The sequence below is a fragment of the Mandrillus leucophaeus genome, unplaced genomic scaffold, assembly GCF_000951045.1.
Source record: "Mandrillus leucophaeus isolate KB7577 unplaced genomic scaffold, Mleu.le_1.0 Scaffold353, whole genome shotgun sequence".
NCBI lineage: Eukaryota > Metazoa > Chordata > Mammalia > Primates > Cercopithecidae > Mandrillus > Mandrillus leucophaeus.
Genome location: NW_012103732.1, coordinates 2627671 through 2649567, shown reverse-complemented (window position 1 = coordinate 2649567; position 21897 = coordinate 2627671). Strand labels below are relative to the sequence as shown.

Genomic DNA, 21897 nt, shown 5'->3' with positions numbered 1-21897 from the left:
TAAGTTATAACTATGGAATTATATTTAGAATTACAATTATTTGTCATGGAAAAGATTACATACAGTGTTCAGTGATATTGTAAGCCTCTCACTATCAAAAAATTTCCCCAAAATGCATAGTTCAAAGATAATGTTAGCAGTGTCGCTTAAGAGTCTTATCTTGAAAAAGGTTGACTTTTATTTTATAATTGATCTTCGTTGTTTATCATTTATCAGAACCAAAATTCCTTTGTGACTGACAGCTCATTTGCTTTCTAGGAAAGTGGATACTAACCAAGGACTATATAATTCATAGTGCCAAAAGTGGCAGATGGCTTGATGAAACAACTTATGAATGGGGATATAAAATTGAAAAAGATTCCCGTTATTCACCTCAAATGCAATCTGCACCTAAAAGGTGGCGTGAAGAACTGAAACGCACTGGTGCTCCAGGAGCCTTCCACAGATGGAAGGTTGTCCTCCTTGTTAGAACTGATAAGCGAAGTGATTCTCTTATAAGGTAGGATGTGATTACATAAAAGCTAAAGCAATTCACGAGAAAATAATTTTGATTTATATGAGTACTTTCTGTATTTTTTTGCAATTATTAGCCCAAATGAGCCATGGTGATTTACTCCAATCTCCTAGGTAAGCCATTATGCTCTTTTAGACTTATGTGTCTTTCATAGAACAAAATCTACTTTACAATATTGTTTTAGATTATTCTGGATATCTCTATTTTACTCTCCATGTTATTCCTTTCGACCAACTCAAGCAAAACAAAAAAGGAAAACTAATTGGGAGGTTTTTGTTTCTAGTTTTGAAGCACTTTTAGACTTGCTATTATCACAAAAGCATCATTCTGGGTTTATGTAATGCTGTCTTCATTATTCATACTGATTTCATCATAATTTTATTTCATTTTGTCCTTGGCATATTTTTGAAAGCTTTTTTATTAGGTAAACTGTATTCTAAGACTGCTGTTACTTTTTTTATGGCAAAAGGGTGGGGAGTGTTTTTGTCTCCGTTAGTTAAATGTAATTTATAATCAATAAAATGCACACAAATTAAGGGTATGTTTTGATGAGTTTGGACAAATTGATGCACCCATGTTACCCTCACTATAATCAAGATCTGTTCCATGTACATTATCCTATAATGTTCTCTTGTGTCCTTGAACATTTAGTTCTGTACCACCAACACCGGGCAACCACTAATTTCCTTTTTATCACTATAGACTAGATTTGTCCTTTTTAAGAGGTCCTTATGAAGGGGATCATACTTAAATACTGCTTTGATACAGCTTCATTTGCCTAGCACAGTATTATTAAGGTTCATCCATTTTGTGTATGCCAACAGTTCATTCCTTTTTGTTGCTGAGTAGTAGTCTACTCTATGAATATGTTACAGTCTGTTTATTCACATATTGGTAGATATTTGGGATATTTTTTGTCTTTGCTAATATAAATTGAGCTGCTATGAACATTTGGGTACAAGTATTCATGTAGACATGTTTTTAGTTCTTTTGGGAAATATCTCAGAATGAATTTATACTATTTTAGATGGCAATTGTGTGTGTAACATTGTAAGAAAATGCCAAACTGGCCAGGCATAGTGACTCAGGTCTGTAATCCTAGCACTTTGGGAGGCCAAGACAAGAGGAGATTACTTGACCCCAGAGTCTTAGATCAGCCTAGGCAACATGGCGAGACACTGTCTGTACAAAAAAATTTTTTTTTCTTTTTTTTTTTTTGGCAAATTAGCCAGGCTTGGTGATGCATGTCCTAGTCCTAGCCCATGGGAGGCTGAGGTGGGAAAATAGCCTAGAGCCCAGGAGTTGGAGGCTGCACAGAGCTATGAACTGTTTTTCAAAGTAGTACCATTTTATATTCCCAGTAGTGGTGTATGAGAGTTCCAGTTGCTCTGCAGTTATTTTGGCACTATTACTGAAAATCAGTTGACTATGTATGTGTGGTCTATTTCTGGACTTCCTGTTTGGTTCCAGTGATCTCTATATCTAACTTATACCAACACTACACTGTTTTGATTACTGTATCTTTATAGTGAGTCTTGAAATTAGGTACTATGAGTTTCTTAATCTTTTTAAAAGTTGTTTTAGTAAATCTGGATTCTTTGTATTTCCATAGACATTTTTAGAATCACTGTCAGTTTCTGTGAAAGTGCAAACTGGTATTTTGATTGGGATTGTATTTTATAAGTCAAATCTTAAAAATATTGAGTCTTCCTATTAGTGAACTATGTATCTCTCCACTTACTCTTTAATGTCTTATAGTTCTCATTATATAAATCTTGCACATATTTTGTTAAATTTATTCCTAGATATTTTGTGTTTTGGGGTGCTATTGTAGATTGCTCTTAAACTTTTTATCTGTGTCTTTTGAGATAATTTGCTTTTCTTCTTTATTTTCTTAATGTGTTGAATTATACTTGATTGATTCTTATTTGTGTATTTATTTATTTATTTATCTATTTTGAGACGGAATCTCGCTGCGTCGCCCAGGCTGGAGTGCAGTAATGCAATCTCAGCTCACTGCAAGCTCTACCTCCCGGGCCATTCTCCTGCCTCAGCGTCCTGAGTAGCTGGGACTACAGGCACCCGCCACCATGCCTGGCTTATTTTTTGTATTTTTTAGTAGAAACGGGGTTTCACCGTGTTAGCCAGGATGGTCTCGATTTCCTGACCTCTTGATCCACCCACCTCTGCCTCCCAAAGTGCTGGGATTACAGGCGTGAGCCACTGTGCCCGGCCACTTGATTGATTCTTAAATGCTAAACCAAACTTGTATTCTTGAGATCAACTACTTCATCATGCTGTATTTTTTTCTGGTTCATTTTTAATAGTTTTCTGATTCTATCTGCAAGTTTTTAAAAATAATTTTTGTATCCTAAACCTGATAAACGAAATCTATGTAAATATCTAAACTTAATGTCATGTTTAATGTTGAAAGATGTTTTTCCTTATGATTGGTAACAAGGCAAGGATGCTGAATCTTACAGTTTCTGTTTAGATTTTACTAGATGTACTAGCCATTGCAATAAGCCAGAAAAAGAAATGAGGCATAAAATTGCAAAGAAAGAAAAATAATTGTCTTTATTTCCAAAGACATGGTTGTATACTAAAAAATTTAACCAAGATACTAGAACTAGTGAATTTAGCGAGATCAAAAGACAGCAGATCACTGTATAAAATTTAATTGCATTCTTATGTACTAGCAAAGAACAATTGGAAGTGAAATTTCAATACTCATTTTGGTTTTATTAATTTTCTCTGTTATTTCTTATTTCATTGATTTCTGTCCTTGGTTTTATTATTTCCATCCTTGCTTTAGGCTTAATTTGCTTTGGTTGGTTTTTTGTTTTTGAGGTAAAAACTTGGATCACTGATTTTAGACCTATTTTTCTGTTAGTTGCCCCCAAACATTGCTTTATCTACATCACACAAATTTGTATTAATCGTGTTTGCTTTTTTATTAAGTTCAGAGTATTTTTAAATTTTCTTTTTTGTTTCTTCTTTGATCCATTGATTACTTACAAGTTTATTATTTAATTCCCAATTACTGATAAAATAACTTAATTTTCTAACTGTAATTTTGGATTAGTCATTACTTCTGTTAGTCCTATCAGCTTTTGCTTTACATATATTGAAGTCCTGTTATCAGTTGCATATGTATTTTGTCAATGGCCCTGATTTTGTAATTTTTATTATATTTTCTATTACCTCAAATACTTGTCATTGTGTCCTTTGACCAACATTTCCCATTCCCCCACCTCCAGCCTTTGGTAACCACCATTCTGCTGTCTGCACCTATGTGTTCAACTTTTTTAGGTTCTATAAATCTAATTTTTTTTAGACTTTCACATATAAGTTAAAAATAGTATTTGTCTTTCTGTGCTGGGATTGTTCACTTAGCATAATGTCCTCCAGTTCATCCATGTTGTTGCAGATGATATAATTTCTCTTTCTAAAGTCTGTATAGTATTCTATTGTGTATATATACTATATTTTTTATTCATCCATTTATATACACTTTAGGTTGGTTTTATAACTTGACTATTGTGAATAATGCTGCAGTAAATATGGGAGTGCAGATAGCTCTTTAACATACTGGTTTCAGATCCTTTTGGTATATACACAAATGTAGGATTGCTGGATTATATGGTAACTCTGTTTCTTGTTTTTTGAGGATCATTTATGCTGTTTTCCATAATGGCTGTTTTAATTTCCATTCCCAACAACTAGGGAATACCAGGGCTCCCTTTTCTCTATATCTTCACTAATAATCATCTTTTTGATAATAACCATTCTGAGAGAACTGAGATATAATTTTCATTTTCCTAATGATTAGTGATATAGAGCATTTAAAAATTTATCTGTTGGCCATTTGTTTATCTTGTTATGAGAAGTGTCTATTCAGATCCTTTGCCCATTTTTAATCAGGTTGTTTTCTTGTTATTGAGTTGAGTTCCTTGTATTTGGATATTAACCCTGTTTTACATGTATGGCTTTAAAATACTATCTCCCATTCCACAGATTGCCTCTTCATTCTATTAAATGTTTCCTTTGCTGTGCAGAAGCTTTTTAATTTTATGTAACCTCACTTTTCTGTTTTCATTTTTGTTGGCTAAACTTTTGGAGTCAAATCCAAAAATTATTGCCCAGACCAATGTCCTATAGTTTATCCCCTGTGTTTTTTTCTAATAGTTTTGCAGTTTCAGGTATAAAGTTTACAGTTTTTCTTTTTTCTTTTTTTTCTTTTTCTTTTTGAGACAGAGACTTGCTCTGTCGCCCAGGCTGGAGTGCAGTGGCCGGATCTCAGCTCACTGCAAGCTCCGCCTCCCGGGTTTACGCCATTCTCCTGCCTCAGCCTCCCGAGTAGCTGGGACTACAGGCGCCCGCCACCTCGCCCGGCTAGTTTTTTGTATTTTTTAGTAGAGACGGGGTTTCATCGTGTTAGCCAGGATGGTCTCGATCTCCTGACCTCGTGATCCGCCCATCTCGGCCTCCCAAAGTGCTGGGATTATAGTCTTGAGCCACCGCACCCGGCCAATGTTTACAGTTTTTCAATGTAAATTCTATTTTGTCTTATAGGAGTGTAGCTAGTCCTGCTCTTTTGGTTTTCATTTACATGGAGTATCCTTTTCCATCCCTTCATTTTCACTCTGTGTGTCCTTAGAGGTGAAGTTAGTCTCCTATAGGCAGCACATAGGTGGCTTTTTTTTTTTTTTTTTTTGTTTTTTTTGCTTTTTCAATCCATTCAACCTGTCTATATCTTTTGTTTGGAGAAGTTAATCCATTTATGTTTGGGGTAATTATCAGTGGGTAAGGACTTAACTACTGCCATTTTGTAGTTTGTTTTCCAGTTTATTTGTATATACTGTGTTTCTTTGTATGTTTCTGTCTTCCATTTTGGTTTGATGGTTTTCTGTAGTGGTTTGCATTGATTCCCTTCTGCTTATGTTTTGTGTGTCTAGTAGAGATTTTCCTTTGTGGTTACCATGTAGTTATATAAAACATTTTATTCTTATAACACACTATGTTAAACTGATAACTTTGGTAACATATAATAATTCTACATGTTTACTCTCCCCCATTTTGTGTTTTGATGTCAAAATTTATATTATTTTCTAATTTGTATCCCCTGACGATTGTAGCTATGGTTGTTTTGATAGATTTGTCTATTAACCACTGCACTAGAGATAAAATTGCTTCACACACCACCATTTTAGTCCAGAATATTGTGAATATGATTCTACATTACTTAGATTGTTAAGTTTTATACTTTTGTATGTTTTATGTTACTGATTCGTGGCCTTTTGATATAACTTAAAGAACTTTCTTTCATAATTCCTATCAGTCAGGCCTTGTCATGATAAACTACTTTACTTTTTGTTTGGGAAATTTTTAATTTCTCTGTTATTTCCGAAGAACAGTTTAGCCAGGTAAGTAAGGTATTGGCAGTTTTTTTCCTTTATCACTTTGAGTGTATCATGGGACTCTTTCCTGACTTGAAGTGTTTCTGCTTTCACATCCACTGGTAATTATGTTCAGACTCTTGTGTGTGATATGTTTCTTATCTCCTACTGCTTTCATAATTTTTTTTTGTCTTTGATTTTTGATAATTTGATTACTATATACCTTGGTATACTCCTTCGGGTTAAATTTGATTAGAAACCACTATGCTTCTTGTCCCTGGATGTGGCCATCTTTTCCCAGATTTCAGAAGTTTTCAGCCATTATTTCCATAAATATGCTTTCTGGTTCTTTTGCTCTATCTTCTGCTGACCTAATTTTATGCAGTTATTAGGTCTCATAATTCCCATTGACTTCATCCTTTTGGGTTTTTTTGCTTTGCTGACTGGAAAATTCTTTGAACTCACTGATTCTTTCCTCTGTTTGATTAAGCCTGCTGTTGTTGAAGCCTTCTGTTGCATTTTTCACTTTAGTAATTATATTCTTCATCTCCAGAATTTCTGTTTTGTTTTTGTTTATTCTTTTTATTTCTTTGTCAGACTTCTTGTACATGTAGTTTTCCATATTTTAGTTTTTAATCTATATGTTCTTGTATTTTACTGATTTTTTTTTTTTTGAGATGGAACCTCACCCTGTCACCCAGGCGGGAGTGCAGTGGCACAATCTTGGCTCACTGCAACCTTCTCCTGGGTTCAAGCAAATCCCCTGCCTCAGCCTCCTGAGTAGCTGGGATTACAGGCACCGGCCACCACGCCTGGCTAATTTTTTTTGTATTTTAGCAAAGATGGAGTTTTGCCGTGTTGGCCAGGTTGGTCTTAAACTGCTGACCTTGAGTGATCCACCTGCCTTGGCCTCCCAAAGTGCTGGATTACAGGCATAGGCCACTAAGCCTGGCCTGAACTTCTTTAAAGGGATTATTCTTTGTCTATCTTTCTGTAGATCTATAGATCTCCATTCCTTTAGAGTTCTTTGTTGGAGCTTTGTTAATTTCTTTGGAGGTGCCCTGATTCTTTGTAATCTTTGAGTTTTTGCATTGGTCTCTTCATTTGTGGAGACAGCCACCTTGTCCAGCTTTTGCAGGTGTTCCTTGGCAGAGATATAATTTCACTGTTTAGTGATCACTGGGAGATCACTGCTTGTGATTCTGTATGGGCTGGTGATGACTCCAAGCAGGTAGAGCTTGCTTTCTGGTACTCTGTATGGCTGGGCTGCTACCTTTGCATTGATTTTGGAGAGGAGACTACTGGCTGGGCTCTGCTGTTAGGCAAAACCACTGGCTGAGCTCTGCAATCAGGCAGAGCTGCAGGCTAGGCACTGCAGTTGCCTTCAGTTGGGCCAGGGTCAGGGTGTATTCCCTGGCTAGGTATACCAATATTTGAGATCTGCAATTGGACAAGGTTGCAGATTGTACTCCAAGATTAAGTAGAATTGCTGCTTAAGATGGATGGGCCTAACTGCTATGCTTAGTACAAATTACAACTGGGGTTTGCCTCACAGCCTTGGTGGGGTCTTGAGGTGGGCTTTGAAGCTGAGCTGAGCACTGTTCAGAGTTCTGAGTGTGGCAGAACTAGCCTCTGTACTTCACTGAAATACACTGTGGTTGGCATCTCCTTCCCTGAATGGAGTCTTTGGATGTGTGTTAAGGCTGTACTGAATGCTATTTAAACTCCCACATATGGCAGAACTAGTCCCCACTCTGCCGAAATGCAGTGTCATGGCCCTTTCCCTTCCTAAGGAGAATCTTGGCATGAATGTTGAGGCTGCGCAAAGTGCTGTTGAAATTCCCAGTTGTGGCATAACTAGCCCCTGGTTTCTTATATTGGTGGTGTGGTGAGTGTCTCACGCCCTGGGTGAGACCATGGGGTAGGGTTTGAGTCTGGGCCTGGAGGCTGCCCGTCTAGGGATTTGCGCCAGGTAGAACATCCCACAATAGCTTTGCAGGTGCTATGCTGTTGACTGATACTTCTGGTTTGGTGCCATTAATGGCAGGTATGTTGCACCACCACCAAGATTTGTGCACTGGTTTTTGTGAGCTCTACGTCCTTGCTTTGTTTCTATCTGACCCCAGGTAGTCTAGCTGTGCCATTACCCCTTGTCCTCCCTTTGAAGTGATACCCGAGTGGACTTCCTGAGATGTATCTCAGAATTCTATAAAAGCACGATGCCCGCCTCCAGTTCTCTTTGCCTACAGTAGTAACCATGAGTCCTGGAGAATCCTTTCTCTGTGGCACTGTGCCAACTTGGGTAAGGGAGAGGTGTGATGGGTCAAAGTGAGACCGTTTGCTTTTGCCCTTTCACCGTTTTTATGAAGTTCTGTGGTTTATGCAGGTATCCCAGGCTTGATATTAATTGGATTTGTCTAATACTAATATAGCCACTTTAGTGCTCCTTTAAGAAACATCAGCATGTATATCATTTTATATTCTTTCACTTAAAATGGGTTTCTTGTAGACATTCTAGAGTTGTGTCTTAAAAATGTAATTTGATGATTTCTGCCTTTAATTGCATTGTTGAGGACATGTACGTTTAATTAACAAATTGAATTAAATCTAGTACCTTGCTGGTTATTTTCTTCTCATCTGCCCTTATTTTCTTCTTCTTCTTCTTTTTTTTGGATGGAGTTTGACTCTGTCGCTCAGGCTGGAGTGCAGTGGCTCTATCTTGGCTCACTGCAACCTCTGCCTCCCGAGTTCAAATGATTCTCCTGCCTCAGCCTCCCGAATAACTGGGATAACAGGTGCACATCACCATGCCCAACTAATTTTTGTGTTTTTATTGGAGATGGGGTTTCACCATGTTGGCCAGGCTGGTCTCGAAGTTCTGAGACCAGGTGATTTGGCTGCCTTGGCCTCCCAAATGCTGGGATTACAGGCGTGAGCCCGTGCACCCAGCCATCCCATCATTTATTTATTCTGCTTTCCCTTTTTCCTTGACTTCTTTTCCACTAGTTGAGTGTTTTTAATGGTTTCCTTTAATGTCTGTATTAGATCTCTTTATTTAATGGTTGCTCTAGTATATACAGTGTCCATCTTTAACTGTTCATAGTCAGATGTCAAATAGTATCTTTTTGCATGTAGTGCAGAAACCCTAAAACAATATACAGTTGAACAATGTGGGATTAGAGTGCTGACCCCTTGTGCAGTTGAAAATTCATGTATAACTTGACTCCCCAAAAACGTAACTACTAATAGCCTACTGTTGACTGGAAGCTTTACTGATGACATAAACAGTTAACATAACTTTTGTTATATGTATAAGAAAATCATAAGGGAGAGAAAATATATTTACTATTCATTAAGTGAAAGTGGATCATCATAAATGTCTTCATCCTTGTTGCCTTCATGCTGAGTAGGCTGAGTAGTAGGAAGGGTTGGTTTTCCTGTCTCAAGGGTATCAGAGGCAAAAGAGGTGGAAGGGGAGGCAGGAGAGGCAGACACACTTGGTGTGTAACTTTTGTGGACCTGTGTTGTTCACGAGTCAACTGTATTTCCATTTGTTCTTCTTATCCTTTTTTCTATTGTTGTCCTTTTTGTATTATAAACTTCCAAATACATTGGTAATATTTTACTTTTGCTAGTCATTTACTTTTAAGATGATTTTAATGAAATATATGTTCAATATTTGACTTCATTTTTACCATTTCCTGGCATTATTAGTTTCTTTGTGTAGCTCCAGATTTTCCTCTGGTATCACACTTTTTTTTGCCTAAAGAACTCCTTTTAACAGTTCTTATAATGTAAGTGTGCTGGGAATGATTTATCTCATTTTTTAATTGAGAAGGTGTTTAATTTTGGAAGATATTTTCACTGCATATAGAATTATGGATCGACAATTTTTTCATTTTAATTCATAATTATAAAGATTCTGTTCCATTTTCTTCTGGCTTACATAGTTCTGATGAGAAGTCAGCTGTCATTCTTTTCTTCTCTTTGTTTCATTTTGTCTTCCCTGGTTTTCTTCAAGATTTTCTCCTAGCCATTGGTTTTTACTAGTTTGATTATGATGTGTAGTACAGTGCTTGTGTTTGTGTATTTTATTGATTTATTTTGCTTGAGGATCTCTGAACTTGTGTATGTGGAGTTTTTTGGTTTTTTATTAAATATGATAGTCTCCAGCCATTATCTTTTTAAATATTTCTTCCTTCATGTTGTTGTTCTGGAACTCCATTGCATGCTTTTTAAACTATTTGATTATTTTCAATAACTATTGCATGATTTATTCTTTTTTTAAAAAAAGTTTTAGTTGGGATAATTCTATTGACCAATCTTAAAATTCAGTGATTCCTTTTTCAGTTGTGTTCAGTCTGCAGATGAGCTTGTCAAAGAAATTCTTTGATATAATGCCTTTTATTTCTACCGTTTCCATTGAACTCTACAATGAATTCCTCATTTCTTCAAGTATGTTGTCCACTTTTTCCATTAGTTCCTTTAACACATCAGTCATAGTTATGTTAAAGTTGTTTTCTGATAATTTCAACATGTGGGTCATATTTCAGTGTATATTGTTGATTCCTTTCTCTTGACAGTGGTTTGGTCTTCTTCTTGCCTGTTTTGTATGTTGAGTATTTTTTATTGCATGCCAGATATCATATGTACAAGAATATTGATAGAGGCTGATGTGAATAATATTTATATCTGAAAAGTAGGCCCACCTCTTCTATAAGGTCATTAGTATGGGTGATTGAGTTAATCTTGTCAGTTATTGAGCTAGTGCTATGGTGAATGTTGTTGCCTTCCCCCCTCCCCGCCCCGCCAAAGCTCATGTTGAAATTTAATTGCCATTGTGACAGTATTGGAAGGTGGTGCCTTTAATAAGGAATTAATGCCATTATCATGGCACTGGCTTGGTTATAAAAGTAAGCTCTTACATGGTCTCTCTTGCTCTTCTGCTTATCTCCATGGGATGATGCAGCAGGAAAGTCCTCCTCAGATGCTCTCAGAGTTTCTGAAAGTCCAAGAATTAAAACTTATTTTTCTTACAAATTGCCAAGTCTTCAGTATTCTGTTATAGCAGCAGAAAACTACAAGACAGCTGAATTTGAGTATTGTTAATTCTATAATCACCATCAGTGCATCACTTCAGCTTACAGCAGTGGGCTCCACTTTCTTTGTGCTTATTATGGGGCCTGGACTGGAATGCTGGAGGGTTTCTCATCACTATTCTTGCTCTGCCCTAGCTTTCAGCAATCCTTGAACTACTAGGTCATAGAAGGTGTCTCTTTTCATACTCTTTGTTTCTCTGTTGTTACTCAGCTTCAGATCGAGGGTGTGGGTAGATATATTCCCAATTTTGCTAGACAGATTTCACCCTTAAGCATTTTCTGTACCATTGGTCCCTGGGTTTGGGTCTTTCTCAGCGTTTGTGTATCAGCCTTCCGTGGCAGCTAAATTCTGCCTTGTACATACAGGCTGTGGCCTGGGCAAGAGGGTTTCCAGCCTCTCCTCCAGTATTAGATCTCTGCTGTGTATTGATACAAGATCTGGGACCTAAGTGACATTACTGCTGCTCCTTCAGGGAAGATGTGTTTTGCTTCTATCCCTCATCCAGAAACAGTGGGTATTTTTCCCCGGCTGGGCAGCAGCAGATTTTCCTAACCCTTCCCTAAGGGCAGGTAAGTTTTATTTCTACCCCTCCAAGAGAAGAAGTGCATCTTTTCCTAGGTCCAAGGGCAAGACTGTCTTTTCTTACCCAGGTGACTTTAGGCTTTTGCTTTGTATGAGAGAACGGTCTGGAGAAGTGGACCTGGTTTTATATCTATCCGTTAATGGCAGCCAGTCACCACTGGCCTGCTTATGCTGTCAAGGAGAGCTCCCTACATTTCTCACCTGCCCTCAGTCTTTTTCATGAGCATTTAATGGAGTCATGTGGCAAAGAGCTTGCTAGCGAGGACAAGTTTCCCTCATGTCACGGACTTTCAGTTTTCTGAACTGTGATGCTAGCTGTAGTTGCCCCTAAATTTTGTAAACTACTTAATTTTTACATGTTTTTATGAGAGATGTGTTGCTCCTTTGATCTGCCAGAAGTGAAATAGTTTGGGTGTGCAGTCTCTTCATAAAAGAGCTTATCCCTCTTCAGAAATCACCTTACTAGGTTGACTTGTTACCTTGGTTTTCTGATGGGGTCAATAAAAGTTAGGATTTTGTAGATTATTTGACTTTTTCTTATTGTTAGGTGGTAGCCTCTCTTGTGGCTTTCTGAAGCCTAAGCAGAAAAGCAGAACTTCATGAAATTTTTGTGATGTATGTCTCTCCTTGTGTGTGTCTTCTTAGTCTAAATGTAAAATGTATTTTTTAGTTTGTTTTTTTCTAATTTTGTTTTTTTATTTTGTAAAATGTATTTCTTAACATAGATCAAGGCTAATTTTTTTTTTTAAGTAGTTCAAGGCTAAAATTTTTGAAAGCTCACTTTTTAGGAGTGTTTGCAACTGGTTCCATATTTTGTGGTCCAGAATTACTTTCTTGGGAGTACATTACCTTTGAGAATAGCTGCTTTCTTAGACTTCTTTCATTATTCTTTTGGTTTATTGACATGACTTTTCCTTAGGGAATACTTTAATATTCTTGATCCCTAAAAGCCTTTCCTTTATCAAGAAATGGATGGGTAGAAAGACTACTATGACTTCTTAAATATCTGCTCTGAACAATTTATAATTTAAGAAATTGCTGCAGTATTCTCTGTGATCCTCAATTGCCCAAAGAAATTAGTCCCTATTAGAAAAGTTCATTCATACTACTAAGAAATAATTAATTTAGATAATTTGACTAAATAAACTCAAATTTTCTAATACTTTTATACCATTTACATTTTTATTTAGAGTTTTGGAGGCTGGAAAGGCAAATGTTATTTTACCAAAAAGTTCACCAAGTGGAATAACTCATGTGATTGCCAGTAATGCAAGAATTAAAGCTGAGAAAGAAAAAGATAACTTTAAGGCTCCATTTTATCCAATTCAGTATCTAGGGGATTTTCTTTTAGAGGTAAGTAAAATAAATAGTAAACATTTTATTTTGTTGTGTGCATTCATTTTATAAAATATCAATATAGTAAAATATATATTAAAGTTGTGTTCTAAATTTTGAAAATATATTGATAGTAATTTAAATGATACTTTTTAAAGTCAATGGCTCTCAATTACTTAAATATTCATGAATACTTCCTATAGATTTGAAAGAAGCTTACTTGTTTAACATTAAGTATTTTAATGTCAATATAAATAAAATAGTAGAATATATAGTATTATATAGTATTGTATGAGAATTTGGGGGTTATTTTTCCTTTGGAAAAGAGAGAGCTATTTCTAAGGGTTTAGAAATAACTGTCCTGTCCTATTCCCCTACATCCTCCTCCTTACTTGGTGTGGATAATGCTCCTCAAGTTGTTTGAATGGGCATCAAACCCTAGAAGAAACTGTCCAGGAGATATGCAAACAAGAATTTTAAGAGCACTCAGGGTAGAAGAGAACTCTTAGTATGTCCAAAAACGACCTTGATATAGGAAAAAATCATCTTCATTGTTTCCCATCTTGTAGATACCATTATGTTTTATCTAATACTTTATGTCAGAGGTCTGGGAATTACCCTTAAAATCTTTCTCTCCCTTACTGCTCACATCTGTCAACTTACTAAATCTTACTGATTTTATCTCAAATATTTCTTGAATCAAGCTACTTCTCTCCTTCTGTACTAACATCATACTGAATTTACCATGTTTCCTCTGCACTTCTGTACTAACATCATACTGAGTTTATCATCTTTCCTCAGCACTCCTGGAATAGGCTTATGATTATTCTTCCTGTAACTGCCTTTTTACTCTAATTTCCTAGTTACTCTTTCCTTTTCCTTTAGTGTATTCTAGTTCATTCAGAAAGAGCAATCAAAATGCTGTTTCTAAAACAATGTTGATCCTGTCATTCATCTACGTAAAGCCCTTCAATGGCTTTCCATTGCTCTTCGGACAAAGTGCTGAATCTCTAATATGGCTTACAAGTTCCCACAGGGTTCCTGTCATTTCTGTCTTTTCAATTGTATCCTGCTTCACTCTTATCTATGCTCACTATGCTATATGAAAACTCCTCCCAATTTCTTAAATAAGCTAAGCTACTCCTAACTCAGTGTCTTCTCGGAAGATATTTTCTCCTCCTGAAAAGTTATTCTCCACTACACCTTTCACTCTCTGGGTCTTCCTGCCTTCTACTCATCTTTCAGGTTCCTATTACAGTGTTACTACTCTACAGGGAAGCCTCCTTGATCCCCTTACTCAGTGAAGTTCACCTATGTGTTCTCATAGCATTATTTAACTTGGTACTCCCTACAATTACAGTTAAGTAATTGACTGATTATTTGGTTAATGTCTGTTTCCCCATGTAGGCCAAAAGCTCCTTGTCATCAGGCATCATGTCTGTCTTTTCCATTTTTATATTCCGATCACCTCACAAAGAGCCTGGCACATGGGTTCTCATTCAATATTTGTTAATAGAGAATTTGTGAAAGATGTTTGAGTCTTCCAAAAATACGTGCAATATATCATTATGTAGTTGCCTTTCCCTAATGAGTAGCAGCAATGTATGTTGGAAATTTGACCTTAGTTCAAGGAATGGGTCTGCTTGGACTATAGATTATCTCATTGTCCTTGACAGTCATTAGTTAGGAATGAGCATGTGAACCAGTTCTGATCAATGGGTAAGGAAAAGAGGTATGTAAGAGCTTCTAGGACGTTGCTTTCTCATAATGAGAAGAAAGCCACTGACGGGCTGACTCCTGCTAGATATGAACACAGAAGAATGTAGCCTGAAATACTACTGGTTAACCATGAAAAGAACTAGCTTTATGGTGAAACCAGCCCTGTAGTTAGCAGAGTGTAGAGACAGAATCTAGACCCTGGCGCTACTTAAGTTGCTGGATTAAACAACACCGAAACCTGTTTTACCATTAGACCACATTGCTCTTCTGTGTGGTAATTCATTTCCATGTTGTTTAAGTTAGTTTGGGTTGGTTTTCTATTATTTGCAGCCAAAAGCACACTATCTGATAGACCTCTCTGAATAGTTTACATGTAGTATTAAGTATGAACAGTACGAAAGTTGTTCTTAACTAGATTAGTAAAGATATATTAATTTTCTTTTTTGCTTGGAAAATAATGCTTAAAGTGCAACATATACTGCGCATTATCTATAATCTTATTTTGCAGTAGTCTAACAACATTCATATCTGGCTGCTGAAATAGTGGGGGACAGCAATAGTATATCAATGAAAATAGCAGATAATCTCCAACTTATATTTGGTTTTAGAATACAATGTTTTATAAGTTCTGAATTGAACAGCTGGGAGTTCATAACCAGTCCAAATAAGGAAGACATATTGTGATCACTTCTGATCACAGAAGAAGAGAAATTAGAAAGTTAACTTTATTTCAGTGTCTTTCATTTCTTCGATATAGATCATATTACAGTCCTCATTAGATGGATTTTGAAGTGTCATCCAAGAAGAGCTGCCATGTAAAATGAGTGAGTTAATAGTAACAAGCCAGGTGTGGTGGTTCTGTAATCGCGGCACTTTGGGAGGCTGAGGCAGGAGGATCACTTGAGGTTAGGAGTTTGTAACGTATCAAGACTCCATGTCTACAAAAAATTTTAAAAATTTGCTGGGTGTGGTGACACACAGCTATAGTTCTAGCTTCTCTAAAGCTGAGGCAGGATTGCTTTAGTCCAGGATGTTGAGGCTGCAGTTAGCACTATGATTGAGTCACTGCACTCCAGCCTGAGCAACTGAGCAACAGAGTGAGACCTTGTCCCCTTCCCCTTTTTTTTTAAAGTAGCATTTTAAAAAAAAAAAGTTTTGTTTAACCCTCTTATACTTTTTGAAAAGCTTCTGAGTACCAGAATTAGAAATCTATTTATTTCAGCTTTATAGATATTTATTGAAGACCATAGCTGTACCAGGCATTATGCAATGCACTAGGGATATGAAAATGAGTAAGACCATATATCGCACTTTGAGATGCTTACTATTTAGTGATGGAGGAAGAACGTGGACACTGTTACTTGCAATTCATATGAATCACACATTTGTAAAACTGTACAAGCTACAGGAATACAGAGGAACAAATGGCTAACATATCTCAATTGTTTGGCCCAAGGAAAGTTTCATAAAAATGAGAGGCTACCTAGGAATACTGAAAACTTACCTTGACTACTTAAGAAAGAAAAATGAACTGCAGCAGTCTTATGGGAATATATTTGGAATAACAGAAACAGCATAGACTTTTAGAGCCAGATCAACTAATTTGTGATCCAGATTTATAATGTAGTACTGTGACCATAGGAAAGTCATGTATTATGTCCCTTAGTTTCTCCCTTTGTGTATAGAAGCTAATACTGCATTGCTTTGGTGGTTGTGAGAATTATTACTATTACTGCTTTGAGTAATAGTTACTGAGTGATTATTATGGGTCAGGCAGTATGTTAAGCATTTTACATGTTTAGTCATATTTAAACCTCATGTTCATGTGTGGTATGTATTATGACTCCATTTACTGTTTGGGATAAATTTTGAGGTAAAATGAGAGTAAGTAACTTGCCCAAGATCCCACAGCCGTCATGTTTCAGAGCAGAAACTTAAAGCCAACCACTCAATCAATTTTAAGGCTTCTTTCCTCAAATCTTTCTTTCCTAGATCCTTTTCATCTCCCCATTTTGAGTATTATTGGATTTCCAGTCTCTTTGTAGGTAGTTAAAAAATAATAATGCCGTAATCGATACTATAAACTAATATCTAGTCATAGGATTGTGAAATGCTATTTAAGCATCAGGGTATAAATACAAGTTAAGAACCAAGTGGCGCTCAAAGGACTCCCTTTCTTATCTGTCTCTTCTTATGCATCTGCTCTAATCAGTTCATTCAAGTTTTGTGACAGATGCTTTGGCTGAATATTGGAATAAGACCTGGAGACCAGAGCATATCAATTACACCCAGCCAGCCAAAGATAGGAAACTAAGTCAAATATCAGAATCAAAAGCCAACTCTCATTGCCACAACTGTGTTGCCCTACTCCTAGATGATAGAATAAGTAGCTGATTAAGCAGACTTTTAGTTATTCTTTAGTGCATAGCACTATCCTGTATAAAATATACTAGTCTTGGACTGGCTTTCCTAGATTATAAAAGGAGGCAAACACCTAACCCAATGCCTAGTACATAAGTTGACACTAAGACACTTATAAGGAATAAAAATGAATATTTATAGTTAAATAATTTCTTTATATTTCATAAGAGTCACCAATTAGACAAAGTATTAGTGGCTTAGAGAAAAATATTTGTGGATCATTTGTTTAGCTATATAGAAAATAGATTATTTAATTTCAAAACTTTCAAATGTTATACCTTCTGTATCAGATTGTGATTTTTAAAAACTTACATAGGGTACTAGTGTCATACATCCTAATTTACAGATTCATATGTAGCATCTGAAATGGACACATAAGTAAATATATTCAGGATTAAGAAACAGTTTATTTCTTGTCTCGTTGCTGATGATAGTGGTATGTTCCCTTGCATTCTCCGTAACGAGAATGTATATGGGATTAATTCATCCTGTATTCTGGACACTTTTTGAGGACCTAAGCCTATGGATTTATCCTCCCATTGCCAACCATGTAAAATTTAAAGCCAGAAACTCATTTCCCCCCACCTGCAAGTTGCCCTTAACAGAAATTGTTGTTGATACAGTCTTTGGTCCCAGGAATAGGAAGGGAGAAAAGTCTTTATTTTCTTACTTTTCAGTTTCACCTTTCTGAGTTTCTGAAAAAGAAATTCAATCAGCTGTTCTCAGGGATTTTTCTGTGGTTTCAGGATTGCAGCCTGCTAAAAGAACAGCCCTCATTTTAACATAGGAAGCCAAGTGTGAGTGAGAGGGAACTAAAGATCATGTTATAGATCTTAACACATTTTTGGTTTTTTATAATTGTTCCCTAGGAAGACTGTGATTCTTCAGTCTCTTTGGGTAGAGATTGTGAATCTCTGAAAACAGCCTTTCTTTTTGTTTTTAGACGGAGTCTCGCTCTGTCACCCAGGCTGGAGTGCAGTGGTGTGCGGCTCACTGCAGCCTGCACCTCCCAGGTTCAAGCACGATCTTGGCTCATTGCAACCTCCGCCTCCCAGGTTCAAGCCATTCTCCTGCCTCAGCCTCCCTAGTAGCTGGGACTACAGGCACGCGCCACCACGGCCGGCTAATTTTTCTATTTTTAGTAGAGACAGGGTTTCACCATGTTGGGTAGGGTGGTCTTGGTCTTCTGACCTCGTGATCCATCCGCCTCAGCCTCCCAAAGTGCTGGGATTACAGGCATGAGCCACCGCGCCCAGCCTGAACGGCTTCTCATAAGTACATTTTGGGAACTGTCTTGAACTCACTTTTACTCCCAGCTGTTTATATTACTAAACTTACAGAATTATATGTATAAGTATATATGCAATAAATTTTAAAGTAATTATTAGAAGTTAATTTATGAATTCAGTTTGGGTTCCTTGACAAGAGAAATTTAGTTGTTTGAGATAGAGCTATGTTAAGATCATTGTTGTTCATTGCTGTACGAGGAAAAGTATTGTGTAACCTTTTCCTCTCTGTGTGGGGTATACTTGCAAGTGAGAAGTCTTAACAGTAAAAAACTGAAAAATAATCCAAGAAAAAGTCTATCTATAATTGATGATTTGTAAAATCTAGATTGTAACTTTAGCTTGAACAGGGACTAGATAAAATATTTTTGTTCTTGGTTGTTCATAAAAATGACTTGTTAATAGATCAACAGAGCATTACCTTTTCTTGAGATATGCAGAAATCACTTTATTATTCAGGACCTTTGCTCTAAGAATTTTTTCCCTGAAAGATTTTTATCAGTGTTTAATATACTTTGATTTAAGAGGGTGCATTTTACCTACTTGTTTGACTAACAAAGTATTATGTAATTATAGTTAAGGCTGAATACCATAAAATGTATGTAGTATTGAAAATACACTTAGATGATTGCCTAAACCATTTTTACATACATACAGAAAGAAATTCAGAATGATGAAGATTCCCAAACCAATTCTGTTTGGACTGAACATAGTAATGAAGAAAAAAACAAAGATTTCAGGAAAGATGCAGGATTTCTTGAAATGAAGGGTGCCTTAAAAGAGACCATGTATAGAACCCAGGTAAACTTTATAGGCTGGAAAACATACATTGCTGATGTTTCTTGCAGAATTGTTTGAGAGGCAAAGTATGGTGGAAAAAAACAGATTTTGGAATCAGAAAGCTGGTGTTTGAACCATGTATTGATAGTCCATGACTTGAACATGTTAGGAAATTGTCCTCTGTCTCTGCTTTGGAACTCTTGTTGATGAAGTAATGTTTGTATGCGTCTGGAAATATACAGAGTTCCTTATATATAGTGTGTTCTCAACACATGGTAATTACTTAAAAACTGTATGTTTAGGTAACATGTGTGTCTTATAAAGCATTTTTCTTACCTGAGAGCACAATATATATTTATAATTCATGTAAATTCAAGTATTTATATAGAATAAAATTTAAAAATACACAAATGAATTCTAGTTTGATTAACTTGTAAAACAATAAAACAGGAAGGACTTTGAACTTGGAGCAATGAAAAGTACCTCAAGAAAGCATATATGGTGGCTGTCAAGTACAACTTTTCAAAAAGCAGTAGCAACCACAAAAAGGACATTATTAGTTCTGCTGTAGAAGAGCTAATGTTCAGTTATGTTCAGTTTCATATTGTGTTTTATGAAGCAGTCTATTTGGTTAATTTATCAAATTATTAACTTGATAATTATTAGTCTAAACTAAAAGTTTTATGAATAACTAGGAAGAAATTCAAAATAAATTGTTTTTACCGTATCTGTCAAGTAGTTTTGAAAGCTAATTCTAGGAATAATTTGGAACTTTTAAAATTGCTTAGTTCCTTAAGAAATTGGATATGGCAAGATTTGCTAAAACTTTCCAAACTTAAAATATTTTTGCATTTTTTTCTGACTTTTCCAGTGTATATTGATATTTATGTGACTTCTGACTACTTCTTGTAATTTACTATATGTGCATGTTTTAATGAGAAGCTGTTTTGAGTTGATGTGCCTATTGTGAAATATACATTGTAAACCACAGTATATAGCATTTTTACATATAGAGAAGAATGTAAAATGATGATGGAGTTATTAAAATAAATTTAGTTTTGAATAAACATGGCAAAAAATAAAATAGACATTTAAGATAAATGGAAATTATTAAAATACATCTACAGTCATGTACACATAGTGATGTTTTGGTCAACAACGGACCCCATATATGACAGTGATCCCATAAGATTATAATACCATATTTTTACTTACTCTTTCTATGTTTGGATACACTAATACTCAGCATTGTGTTGCAATTGCTTATAGCATTTAATACTGTAACATGTCGTAAAGATTTATAACTTAAGAGCAATAGGCCATACCATATAGACTAGGTGTGTAGTAGACTATACTATCTAGGTTTGTGTAGGTAGACTCTGATGTTCGCACAGTGATGAAATCACCTAACGATGTACTTCTCAAAACATATCCCCATCGTTAAGCAGGTCATGACTGTATATATGTCTTCTTGAGTTCTTTTTAGGACTCAAATTATGTATGTAAAATTCAAGTAGAAATACCCTTTTTTAAAAATAGCTATTTGGTATAATGATTAAACAACATGATTTTTAATACTTCTTAATCTGAGTTAAGCACATAGGTAAACTGCAGCATATATGTGTACTATAAAGCTTTATGAACTGAAAACAATTATGTTCTGCTTTATCTTACATAATTCAGAGGGCTCTTTACTATATTTAACCTTCTATGTATATTTTACAAAACCTACTTTCGTGGATGGGTTTTTCTTTTGTGACTTGTGTTGATTGCGTTAAGGCTATATTTAATCCACAGTCTTAACTAAATTGCTTTTACAAACATGCAGAAAGAAATGCAAAATCATGATGAAGATGTTAATGTTGGTTCTATTTTGAGTGAACATCACAAAAAAGAAAAATTCAGTGGTTCCAGTAAAGATTTGAAATTTGTCAAAATGAGAAATACCTTTGGAAGTCATACATATGAAAATCAGGTACAACTTTCTAAATTAAAAAAAATTTATTTATTTTTAATATATATAGTGTTTATAGAACAGTTTTCTTCAGCTTTTAAAAAATGTGTAAAAATGAGTTATTGTATCCAATAGCTAGATTAAGAAATAGAGCATTATCGGTTTTCTAAGACCTGCTATATCATTTTCTTTTTTCTTTTTTTGAGATGGAGTCTTGCTCTGTCGCCATGCTGTAGTGCGGTGGCACAATCTCAGCTCACTGCAACCTCTGCCTCATGGGTTCAAGCAATTCTCCTGCCTCAGCCTCCCGCGTAGCTGGGACTACAGGTGCACGCCCCCACACCTGGCTAATTTTTGTAATTTTTTTAGTAGAGACGGGGTTTCACCATGTTGGCCAGGATGGTCTTGATCTCTTGACCTTGTAATCCGCGTGCTTCGGCCTCCCAAAATGCTTGGATTACAGGCATGAACCACTGCGCCCAACCTGCTGTATCATTTTCTAATACATCCCCTTTCTTCCTCTTACCTAGAGGTAATCCTTGTCTGAGAATTTGTGTTCATTCTTTTCTTATTTTTCATTATAATTTTAACAGCTATGTGTGTATCTCTAACTCTATATGGTTTAGCTTTGTCTATTCATGAACATTTTATAGTTTGTTATTATAGACTTCTTTTGCTGGTGTATATAAAATTTTACTGTTTGTGCCACAATTACATCTTTTATCCATTTTACTGTTGATAAGCCTTTGGGCTTCTTTTTATTGGTTTATGTGTTTGATTGTTAAGTTTTTGCAATTATGAACAATT

At 35.8% G+C, this 21897-nt stretch overlaps 1 protein-coding gene across 1 annotated transcript in view; it reads left to right on the top strand.

The window, feature by feature from the left end:
- Positions 1-21897, top strand: part of ANKRD32 (ankyrin repeat domain 32) — a 75104-nt gene that overhangs the window by 10687 nt on the left and 42520 nt on the right. Inside the window, exons 4-7 of the mRNA XM_011989442.1 lie at positions 259-499; positions 12786-12948; positions 19014-19157; positions 20965-21111. Coding sequence (XP_011844832.1) covers positions 259-499; positions 12786-12948; positions 19014-19157; positions 20965-21111 — 695 coding nt within the window. The remainder of the gene's footprint in view (positions 1-258; positions 500-12785; positions 12949-19013; positions 19158-20964; positions 21112-21897) is intronic.